The sequence below is a fragment of the Primulina huaijiensis genome, chromosome 11 (assembly GCF_012295235.1).
Source record: "Primulina huaijiensis isolate GDHJ02 chromosome 11, ASM1229523v2, whole genome shotgun sequence".
NCBI lineage: Eukaryota > Viridiplantae > Streptophyta > Magnoliopsida > Lamiales > Gesneriaceae > Primulina > Primulina huaijiensis.
Window position 1 is genome coordinate 1,569,692 of NC_133316.1, and position 12,977 is coordinate 1,582,668.

At 33.7% G+C, this 12,977-nt stretch overlaps 1 protein-coding gene across 1 annotated transcript; it reads right to left on the minus strand.

Annotated features, from left to right (window-relative positions):
* LOC140988795 (L-type lectin-domain containing receptor kinase IX.1-like) lies at positions 1–2,434 on the minus strand. The gene has a single exon (XM_073457866.1). It carries the CDS (start codon positions 2,300–2,302, stop codon positions 146–148), a length of 2,157 nt encoding a protein of 718 aa, XP_073313967.1. The 5' UTR covers positions 2,303–2,434; the 3' UTR covers positions 1–145.
* Positions 2,435–12,977: the final 10,543 nt, after the last annotated feature.

The following is a 12,977-nucleotide window of genomic DNA, read 5'->3' on the forward strand; positions in this document are numbered from 1 at the left end:
AGTTAGATTTTTTAAGCATGATATTTGTTACAATGATCGGTTTTAGTTATATATCACATAAGGATTCATACAACCACGAACATTAATACAATCTTTTAATCAATCAAACCACTCAAAAGAAATTAAAAGAAAACATAATTACGGCTCAAGCAGTCTTAAGCAACGGAGCTAATGGATTAGAACCAGCAGAATAAGTGGTAAATTTTGAAGGGTTGCCGTAATGGCTGCTGCAGACCATAGAATCACTCCCACTAGTACTGGAATTCACAACAGAACTTTCCACCACATGCATCGAAGGACTCTGATATACCGGCACCGGCATTACTTCTGGAAGAGCTGGCAATGGAGCCTCAAAATTCATCACATTAATCGCCTGTCGTATTGTGGGCCGATGCCGACAATCCGGATGAGCACACCATAGCCCCAAAACCAACAATGTCTTCATTTCTTCACCATTTTGCTCGGTTCCTAAATCTTGCTCCGCAGAATCTAGTATTTTTCCGGCACCATAAAGTTGCCACACCCATTCCACTAATAGGAGCTGATCATCTTCTTGAAATATAGCATCAATGGCACTTCTCCCACAAGTGATCTCTAATAAAACGACTCCGAAACTGAATATGTCAGATTCTTTGCTGGCCCTGCCAGAGATCACGTATTCAGGTGCCATGTATCCTCTAGTCCCCACAATCATCGTGGTTTGTGACCCTTTCTCGTGATCGACGAGTCGAGCTAGGCCGAAATCACCGAGTTTGGCATCGAAGTTTGAATCCAACATAATGTTGCTTGATTTGATATCTCTATGGACTACACACTGTTTCCATTCTTCATGTAGATACAACAAAGCTGAGGCTAATCCTTGTGCAATTTTGTATCTAACTGCCCATGTCAACACTGAATTATGCTTAAAGAGATGTGAATCTAAGCTCCCATTTGGCAAGAACTCATAAACAAGGAGGAGTTCACCTCTTTCATGGCACCAACCTTTGAGTAGGACGAGGTTTTTGTGTCTTAATTGACTAATGATCTTCACTTCTGATGCATACTCTTTCAGCCCTTGACGTGATCCTCTCGATATCCTTTTTACAGCAACATATGAATCGGTTTCTTTAAAGTAACCTCTGTAAACTCCACCAAATCCTCCTTCTCCAAGCTTTAATTTCTCTGCAAAACCGTCAGTTCCACGGGCCAGTTCTTCGTACGAAAACCTCTTAGCCCCAGCGCTCCTTTCAAATTCGTTCTCCATCGACGGGTCGACAGCATACGTATATGTATCTATTGGTTCGTTGTTATATTTTTTCTTCTTCAAGAAACAGCCTGCAAATCCCAAAACAAGAAGTACAATCAGCAATCCCGCAGCGCCTAATCCGAAAGCTAATCTCCAGACTCCCCGCTTCCTTTTCCGGTTTCCATCTACAATAATTAAGTTTACCGGGGGATCCGGTGTTGGGCTCGGAGCTGGCATTGGGCTCGGAGCTGGCACATTAGAAGTAACATCGATAATTAAATTTGAATAAAAATACCAAGACTGAACAGTATTGCTCTCGAAAAAATCTCCTGTTGCACCAGAAAAGCCAAACACAACTTTTTCAGGCATGTAATCTCTGAAATCAACCACGCGGCTGAGGCTACCCAGTTTGATTGTGTAATTAAAAGTATTTGTAAAATTAACAGTGAGAATCTTTGAACTGCCGGTGTAGCTAATCCAAGCTTCATTTTGCCTCCCCCGAGTAACATCATTCTGCCAATCAGCTGTTGCAACAGATACCATGGAATTTATATTAATCCCAACATGTGGGGCAACTGGATCGAAAGAATTCTGGTAAGTATCGAATTCAACTGCAAAAAACGTCTCCGCAGATGAATTTGAATAAACACCGTCTGTATTAAGGCCTATGCTTGCACCATCAGAGGCAGTCCTCACGGATGAATTGACAGGAGCAAAGAAAAAGGTGATTCCATCCCCAAAATCGGTTCTCCCGCTTGAATCTATCACAAACGAAAAATGAGTCGAAAAATCACTCAAATTCCCGGAATTCTTGTCCCACAGATGCAGCGGCTCGACATATGTGGCGCGACCCATTCTTGATGTCTGTGAAACATTGAACTCATTCGGGGTGAGCTGAATCCCTTGGGGTGAGATGTAAGCATCTCCTTGGGTGTCGATGAAGCGATTGTTCTCGTTAGACCCGAAGCTGGCAAAGTTGAAGGATAACGAAACCGAAATAGTACTTGCGGAGGTCGAGAAGAGGAAGAAGAAGAAGAAGAAGAAGAAGTAAATCCCGATGGTGAAACAATGCATGGTTGCTGATACTCTATTTTGGTCGTGTAAGAACCAAGAAAGTGCTTATAAATGTTGATTTCATGCAGTAGAACAACTTTCTTCGTCGAAAGAGTCTTCCAACTTATTTCTTTAGCAAATTCGTCGAAAGAGTCTTCCAACATATTTCTTTACCTTTAGCAAAAGGCTGTGTTTTTTTATTGAAAAGCTTCACCACTTGTTTTCTAATCTCCACTAAACTGTCTTTTTATTTCTATTGGTTATGGCTACGACTTGTGTATAATCAATTTCCTTTGGTAAATCAACATGGTTCCATTCTCATCGAACTCTTGCATGGTCGGAAGATGGGGAAAAATGTGATTTTCACTACAAGTTCATATCTCCTTTACACTCTTCTCGCAAAACTGATAAAATCTTTTGACATATATTTTCTCAATTGTTGTATTATTTAAAATATTTGAAGTACATTATTAGGAATTTTTTTATAAAGCAGTAAAATTTTTATCCTAGAATATGAAGTGTATTTTTTTAAATATCGTCTGATATATTGTACAAATATTTAGAAACAGAAAAAAAAAAATTTATAGAATTAAAAAATATTGGCTACATTTTTATATTGTATTTGAATTTTCTTATTATTTTGTAAAATATTTATTTTTTAAACAATTGTTTATTTGTTGTATTAAATATACTTTAAATTTTCTATAAATTAACTTTCAAATTTATGAATTTATTCATAAATGAGGAAGTTTGATCAAATATTTATTTTGTAAAATATTTATTTTTGAAACAATTTATTGAAAGTTATTTTGACATGCTTATACATTTTTTTTTATTATTATCTCATTAATTTTTAAATAATATTTATTTGTGAAATATTTACATTTCCTAAACAATTGCTTCTTTTCTGAAGTAAATAATAGTTTACATAACTTCTTAATAGTTTACATAACTTCTACTCTTAAATTTAAATATTTAAATCTAGAAAACATAATTATCATCCATTTAGACAGTATTTTGTTATTGTGTGTTTAAATAAAAATATTTATTATGTGTTTTGAATTTTTATTTAATTATTTTGTTAAATGATAAAATAACAATTTTATGGGTTCTCATGGTCTCGATGCAACTAAAAAATACATGCATTTGTGAGAAACCGAATTTCCAGCAGCAGTAGCTAGCAATATTCAGCAGCAATGCAAAAATTTCAGCAGAATCTAACAATTCCTACGGCAACTAATATTTCAGAAGCTGTTATATTCTATCAGATAGAATCCAGCAGCAGAAGAGTTCAGTAGCGCGATATTTCAGCAGACAACTAATGATTCTGCTTATGACTTGTAACTGAAGCAGTTAACATGGAATAAAGGCTGTTAAAGACACATAATGGCAGATTATGATCATCAATTGGGAGGCTAACAGTCAGAATTTGGTCTATATATAACACCCTCAAATCTCTGAATTGGTGACACAAAACTTGAGTTATCACTTGAAATTCGAGCTAAGAGAGTGAATTTTTCCGAGCAGTAAAATCCAGTAGTGAGAGAAAGCAGATTCCAGACTTCAACCGAAATTTCTAGTAAATTATGTAAGTGGATTTATGTATAAATATCTTGAAATCAGTTTGATAATTTCTGTTTTGAAGCAAAGTATATTTATTTTTGATTTCTGATTTTTGAAGCAATGAAACATAGTGAACTAATGGTAGGACTATATATTCTGAAACATTCATGATTCCTGATTACTGGCCTCACCCCTTCGAGGAGAGAACATATAGGGGACTGATATCAGTTTAGGATCTGATTTCTGTTCTGAAACCTGTTATTCCTGAATACTGAATCATGTTTTGAAACTAAGAATTTCTTTATATTATTTATATTACTGTTTCTGTTATAAATGGTTTTGAAAACTGGGAGTTATTCCCGCCCCCGCTTATAATTGAATGACGACCATATCACTCACCCACCAAACCCATCTGAGATAAGAACGAGGAAGAAACGTTAGAAGAAGAAGAGCATGCAGAACCAGTTCTGGGCTAGTGAAGAAGACTGTTGTTTCTCAGTAATAATTTATGTTTGTTTTCCGCTGCCTCTGTTAAGACATTGTTATGTCTGATTTTTACATTTTCGCTGCAAAAACATTTGTTATTTGAGTTTGTATCAGACAATGGAATGTTCCGTATTATGAATAAAAAGAATGGTTTATGAATTTTGTACTTCTGAGGCTTTTGTCTTCGAATGTAACTTTGAGAGCAACGCCGGTGTCGACCAACCTCAGTCTCGGGGCGTGACAATCAAATTATAGAAAAGATATATATATAATTTTTTATCTTTCTGCATCGCCCAAAATCTCATTTTTCACTAAAAATCCTGGTTGTGTTGCATTCTAGAAAATCTTTCGATAATGTGTAAGAAACCTTTTCAAATTAGAAGACAAGAACAAAGCACAAAGAAATTAAGAAAAAAAATATAATTAATATAATAAAGTTGATTATCATAGGTATTTTTCGTGTAGAAAGATGAATAAGTCCATTTATTTAGTTCTACATTCTTTGGACTTAGTCTATATACCCACTTAGATATATGGATATTTATTACTTCTATAAGAATTTTCAAATTCAATTTCTTAAGAAATTGAATTGAATAATAAAGACCAATTCATAATAATTACAATTTTGAATTATAATTATTGTAAAATATGACATAAAAATAATAATAACAGGTGCAAATAGTAAATCGAGGTACCCGATTTCATGACAACTTTAATTTTTCTCTCTATTTTTGTGCCTTTAGTAGGCCTAGTATTTCCGACAATTGCAATGACTTCTTTATTTCTTTATGTTCAAAAAAACAAGATTGTTTAGATGTGAGGGGACCCAATCTCATCCATTTTTTTAACTTCTACTTCCTAGCATAACACTGATATTTATTTATTTCGGGAAATGAAAATATGACATGACATGTGATTTCTAAACGAAAAAGCTATTATGCCTGCAGAAAATGATCTATGAGAAAATAAATTTTAGCTAGTTTCAAACAGAGCAGGATCGTTGGATACCTAAAGTTGGTGGATCCATCTGTAATATGTATATTTGGGATTTAAGGAAGAGTATGCTATTAGTTTAGATCTAACCACTTTGATAAGAGTTCCTTCAAAAACAAAAAAAAGTAAAGTCAAAATAATTTGTGGTATTCTCTCAATTCCAATAAAATTAAATCGGATGAAGTATGAGTTGGCGATTAGAACATATATGGATGAACTTATAACGGGATCTCGAAAACTAAGTAGTTTTTGATGGGTCCTTATCCTTTTTTTAGGTTCATTAGGATTCTTATTGGTTGGAACTTCCAGTTATTTTGGTTGAAATTTTATATCTTTTGTTCCAGCTTAGCAAATTGTTTTTTTTTCACAAGGGCTCGTGATGTCTTTCTACGGAATCACTGTTTTCTTTTTTTGTTCCTATTTGTGGTGCACAATTTCCTAAAATGTAGCTAGTGGTTATGATCGATTCGATAAAAAGGAGGGGATAGTGTGTATTTTTCGTTGGGGATTTCCTGGAAAAAAATCGTCGGATATTCCTCCGATTCCGTACAAAAGATATTCAATCCATTAGAATAGAAATTAAAGATGATATTTATGCTCGTCGTATCCTTTATATGGACATCCGAGGCCATCTGGGAGGCTATTCTGTTGACCTGTACTGATGAGAATTTGACTTCACGAGAAATTGAACAAAAAGCCGTCGAATTGGCCTATTTTTTGCGCGTACCAATTAAAGTCTTTTGATAAAAGGAAATGAGCTGAAGAATGAATGCTTTCTCCGCAAGAGTGAAAAAATTCATGTTTTTTTATATAACATAATTTAACTGAAGTTTCATCAAAATGTTCAGTTGAGCCAAAGCCGATATATATGGAACAACCGTAAAACAAAACCCCATCCTTTGTGATATTTTATGCGTATCCAAATACATGCAACTCAATTCAAACAAGTAACAAATTGAACTACTATATTCAATTCATCAGATATATCAAATGATTTCAAAAGAAAGAAATTCATCTTTTTTGAATATTTGTTGGAATTGATACTTTAGATGCAGATAAATCCTATCGCGTAAATTATTTTTGTCAATCGACCATTTAATTTATCCTTTCTTTTGTGTTTCATTGCTAATACTAACCAATAAAGGGTTTTCTTAATAATCCATCTCTGTCTTGTTTTACCACTCTTTTTTTTTATCATCACAATATCTTTCTCTCAATTATTCTATTCTTGGATATGGGTAATCGTTGGAATTTTTTCAAAATATTCTATATTTTTATAGAAAAAGAATTCTTTCGTCTCAAAATATCAATAATATTCATTTCTCAAAGTGTCTCATTTTGGTCATTCATCGAAAGGAGACACTTTAAGAAATTTGATGAATTGAGATATCTGGAAACAATATTTTTTTTTATTATTTCTTGATTCGAATTCGAAGCGAAGTCGTAGTCTATTTTTGTATTCGTTCTAGATTCACACAAAATCACAAATAAAATATATTCATAGGTTTGATACCTTGTCTAGAACTCATGGGTAAAAGAAATATTTGATCACATAAAGTCGACGAATGAAGTGGGTTAATTAATAATTCACAGACGAAAAATAACAAAAAAGAAAGCATTCATTCCTCTTTTGTATCTTGCATACATAGTGTTTTTGTCATGTTGGATTTTTCTCTCATCATTTACTAAGAGTATGGAATCTTGGGTTACAAATTGGTCGAATACTGATCAATCCGAAATCTTTTTGAATGATATTCAAGAAAAAATTATTTTAGAAAAGTTCATAGAATTAGAGGAAATCCTCTTCTTGGACGAACTGATCAAGGAATACTCGAAAATACATCTACAAAAGCTTCCTATAGGAATCCACAAAGAAACGATCCAACTAATCAAGGAGTAGGTCTCTTGTGAGCCGGTCTTTATCTGTGAGACGGGTCAACCCTACCGATATTCACAATAAAAAGTAATACTCTTAGTATAAGAAGTAATACTTTTTCATTCATGGATGACCCAAATAAAAAATCTGTCTCACAAAATACGACCTGTGAGACCGTCTTACACAAGTTTTTGTCTTAATCAAGATATACAATGGGGATTGTATCCATATGATTTTGAACTTCTCGACAAATATAATATGTTTTGCTATTCTAAGTGGTTATTCTATTTTAGGTAATGAAGAACTTGTTATTCTTAACTCTTGGGCTCAGGAATTCCTATATAATGTAAGCGATACAGTAATATCTTTTTCGATTCTTTTATTAACTGATTTATGTATCGGATTTCATTCACTCCACGGTTGAGAACTGATGATTGGTTCTGTCTACAAAGATTTTGGATTTGTTCATAATGATCAAATCATATATGGTTTTGTTTCCACTTTTCCAGTTATTCTCGATACTATTTTTAAATATTGGATTTTCCGTTATTTAAATCGTGTATCTCTGTCTCTTGTAGTTATTTATCATTCAATGAATGATTAATAAATGATCCACCAATAGTAATCTAATCAAACTAGAATGTTTCTTATTGTATAGTTCTACATAAGCATTAAAAACTTTCTACCCGGGGGGATTTCATCCTATAGCATTCCAGTAAATAGCAGAATCGTGGATAGGGAACTATACGAGCGACCTATTTTATTTGATTTACCACCGCTTTATAGTCATGGATAATTATGACAATATCAACAATTATCAATCTTATTCTAGTCATGGATAATTATGAGATGAGATCCTTCCGAATGAACTAATACAATGCGAAGAATTATTATTTATTTTCTTTCGTTTTCCTAATTGAAGAAATAATTTGAAAATAAAACAGCAAGTACAAAAATGAGTAATAATCCCCAATAGATACTAATACGATTCAATTCAACATTTTGTTCGTTCGGGTTTGATTGTGTCATAGCTCTATAATTCGGGATTAGGTTTATCGTTGGATGAACTGCATTGCTGATATTGACTCCAAAAAGAAGATAGTAGATACAACTAGATCATGAACAGCCAACCAGCATATTGTAAACATTGGGTAGGTTCGATCTGTAGTCATTTGATTAGGGCCTCCTAAAATTATCTACTAAATTCATCGAGTTCTTCCAAAGGATCAAAACGGCCTGTTATTAATGGAATTCCTTGGCGGCTATCTATGAAATATCCGTTTGGCCGAAGACTTCCGAATACATCGTAAGCTAAATCGGTACTCACAGAAAACCAACCGAAAATGAATAGGGAAGGTATAGTAATAATATGAATGACCCAATATCGAATACTGGTAATAATATCAGCAAAAAGAACATTCTCATGTGCTTCCAGACATGTTCAACTCCGCATATTCTTGTACAGACAATATTAATTTTTAAGTAATATTTATTTGTGAAATATTTACATTTCCTAAACAATTGCTTCTTTTCTGAAGTAAGTAATAGTTTACACAACTTCTACTCTTAAATTTAAATATTTAAATCTAGAAAACATAATTATCATCTATTTAGACAGTGTTTTATTATTGTGTGTTTAAATAAAAATATTTATTATGTGTTTTGAATTTTTATTTAATTATTTTATTAAATGATAAAATAACAATTTTACAAATAATAAAATAATAATTTTTGCATACTTGCTTATTAAAAAAATCATATATTTGTTAAAAAATCATATTTTTTTTTATAAAAAAAATCATATTTTTTTTAAAAAAAAATTCGGTTTGGTAGGGTGGGTCGGGTTAGCCGGGTTGGTTCGGGTTCGGGTTCACAGTCATATGATTCGGATTGTTTCGGGTCGGGTTCGGGTTGAGAAAAATTTTGTGATACCCATGATTCGACCTCACTCAATCCATTCATATGTGATACAGAGGCATAAGCTATTTTATTTATAAAAAAAATCCGTTGACTATTAAAAATTTACATAACACTCATTTAAAAAATTGAAAAACGAAATATTATTTATAAAAAAAATTTATACTTTATTTAATATGATAGAGTAGTGAAGATTAAATATTTGAAAGTAATACAAAACTCAAAATCATAAATGAACTTAAATTAAACGATATAATTAATGTGGACAAATATTGTAAGGTCCAAAATGTAGACGACGTAATCCAACGGCATGCAAATCTAGGAAATTATGAAAAAATGAGTAATTAATTCATTTTAGTTGCTAATTAATTATATGACATAATTGTTTATATTCTATTTGAGATTTTATTGTCATCATGCATTAAATTGGTATTTTTAGGAATATTCAAGGGACGACCGAGGAACGGGGACCGAGGGCTAAAATGTAAAAGGATTTTTATTAAATAATTATTTAAATTGTGGTCGATGCTTTTAAATAATTTTTGAAAATATATGGTTTTGAGGTGATTTTATACGCCGGGACATAAATTTTATCGGTGTTGGTTTTTCTACTAAAAATCGAGCTTTTTAGCAACCCGGCTAATAAATTCACATTTTTAATTAAAGAAAACTTTGTTATTATTTTATTTAAAATCCTAAATAGACTAATGTGCCTAATTTAATGGCTTATTAGGCCTAAAGTCAAGATTAAGGAGTAATTAGTATTTAAAGTAAAGAAATTGCAAAACCCTACACAATTCTAGACTCAAGTTTCGGCCACCTTTTTTTTTTCCTCCAACCAAAACTCTCTCCCACACACTCCCACGGCAGCTTTATTATTTTCTGAAAACCTCACGGCACACTTGCACACAAATTTCAGAAGTAATTTTCGAAGCATCAAGGCAAGTTCAAGCAGTCGTCGCGTCCCGTTCTTCGTCGTCAAAGGATATTCGAGCGTAATCTACGCAAAGGCACACCCTAATCTCTTTTTCTCATCCATCATGCCATATTATTGTTTGAATTGTGTATGCATGAAATCATGTTTTTATTTTTTCAGAAAAGTCGAATGCAACATGATTGTCTTCGGTTCCTTGTAGTTTTTGTTGTTTAAAATACTTGTTCAATCATGCTAAAGGGGCTGCCATGATGCTATGATATGATTAAGCAAAGTTTCAAATAAACTAAGTCACACACACACACCCAAGTTCAGCAGAAAACCAAAGAAACAAAGAAACAGAAATCTGTTCACCGCTGCCTTGGGTTGGGGTGATCGGGTTTGATGTGGGAGGGTTGAGCTTGGTCTTGGCTTGGGCCAGGGCACGGCTAGGGCACGTCACGGGTCAGGGGGAGAGTCCTAGCCCAGCTAGGACTCACGGAAGGGGCTGGAGAAGAGTCCTTGCAAGCAAGGACTCTACCCGAGAAGCAGCTGCAGCAGTTGCTGTCTTCGCACGGCTGCTGTGGTTCAAGGGCTCGATACGTGGGGCACGGGCTAGGTTAGGATGAGTCCTTAGGGTCCTAAGCAAGTGTTCTTCAGTTGGGTTTGGGTGGTAGGGCGTTGGCTGGGTCCACACGATCACACAACATAGAGTTCATGCATCACACAACTCTCGGCCAGGATAGGTGTTACTTGGGCTGCTTCGTTTTTCGGTTTTGGTTGGATATCTTGACAAACTTAGAGTCCAGTAGGGTACTTTGGCATGTTGGGCAAGTTTTGGTTTGACATGGCTCGGGAGTAACTCGTGAAAATTAAGAAATGGCTCGGGGTCGAAGTTTAGGTGCCAAATAGGGTTCTAAAAAAGAAGAAAAAATGGAAAACGGCTCACGGGGGTCGAGTCGTGGTCCATAAGGGCTAAAATAATATAAAAAGACTAAATTTAGAATTTAGGAATTTTATATTAAAGTTTGGTATTTTTCGGGATTAAAACACCGTTAAAACAATTAAGAAAAGATAATTGAAAAAGTCTAACTTTTAAGCCAAATAAAATTATGAAAAAATTCATATAAGCTTAAATAATTATTCGGGACATATTAGAGTCAGGAAATCAAGAAAAAAGTCGAAAACGTAAAATGTCGAGTCCAGGGGTAAAACGGTCTTTTTACACTGGGAAATTAGTAAAGGTCATGGCAGTGCCCGAAATGCTGTTTTCATGTTAAATATGGTATTTTAAAATGTTTATGAATTTCTCATGATTTAATTATGATTTTTAAATGTCTTAGAAATTTTTATGATTTAAAGAAGACATTTAAATACATGTTGCATGCTTGGTTTCAAAAAGGGAAAAAGGTAAATGTTATTAATGATTTTATAAAGTGATGTGAATGAAAAACGTTGAAGGAAGTGAAGTGATTGTGACTAGTTCGTTAATGATGGCAATATCGTGAGGGTGATGGTCCCAGTGGGAGCCCGACGATCGTGTTTCCATTGTTACGAACAGAGGATATGAGGATTAACGTAAGAATGGGAATATCGTGAGGGGAAAAGGCCCCAGAGGGAGCCCCGACGATCGTATTTCTATTCGATAATGCTTGGCCAGGGCCCAGTTGACCGGTGAGAGTGTCGCTGGTGTCCCCCGCCGCCCAGTACTGTGGTTACATGTAGATGGATCCATCGACTTTTGAGGATTGAGGATAGTCACAATTAACGATCTGAATTCAACTAAGGATAAAGGAAAATGTTTATGATCATGATTAAAGGATTTATGTCATGTTGAGGATAATGTTAAAGTTTATGCATGTCATGAAATGTTATTTTACTTAAAAGTATTTTCACTGTTGCATGTGATTTTATTATTATACTACTCGTTATCAAGATTATGGTGTGTTGAGTCTTTAGACTCACTAGGTGTGATGGATGCAGGTGGTATTGAGGGAGGTCTTGATGAGTGATACTACTGGACTGAAGGTGCACACAACCCGAGGACCGGCGCTTCATTTTCCGCATTATGCTTTATGATTTAAATTAAAGATTTTAAGACTATTTATTTATGCTTTTGAGAGTTTTTGAGAGGCTTAGTATGAGCTATACCTTTTCAAACTTATTACTTTTAGATTTGGCAAAACAGTAGACGCTATTGCTTTATGACTATTTCACTTGAATTTTTAAATGCTAGTGGGTTGACGTTTATTTTAAAGAGGGCAAAAAATTTTATAAAAATATTTTCATGTGTTAGTTTATTGGCCGAAAAAAAAATTTCTAGTACTTGTAAAGCAATAAAAAGGGCAGACGTTACAAATATATTTTATATTTTTAAAAGACATTAAATTCAAATTTGAATTTTAAAAAAAATTAAAAAAAACTTCATATGTACAATCCAAAAGACAGAGAATATATAACCCCGAAAGATAGAGAGTGGAGTACGTAGTTTTTTTAAAAAAATTGAAATGAAAGTTATCAATTTTGAAATTAGAATTGTAGGAAAGGAAAATATGATTAAAAAAACGTGGTAAATGGAATTTTTGAATGATAAATTTTTTTTTTTACTTGTTGGGGAATTACATCCCCGAAGCGATGCCATCCACGATGATAATAGTACCCAAAAATACGGAATAAAATAACCAACAAGAACACAAAGATTTACGTGGTTCACCCAATATAGGCTACGTCCACGGAGCACTGCAACTTTTATAACTGGAAAAAATATTACAACAAGTGTATACACCAATACACTCAATATTTCTCACACTCCCAACCCGAGTATACCGAGAAAATAATTTCTCTAACTCACAAAAGAGAATTCCTGCACTCAAGAAAAAAATACACTCTTTTTTTCAATTCACTCTCTTTTTATCAAAGCTAAAAAGCTTTTGATTTTGGGATACAAT

Bases quoted from the DNA above. Each gene is read 5' to 3' on its own strand.
- LOC140988795 (XM_073457866.1), bottom strand. From the start codon at position 2,302: ATGCATTGTTTCACCATCGGGATTTACTTCTTCTTCTTCTTCTTCTTC.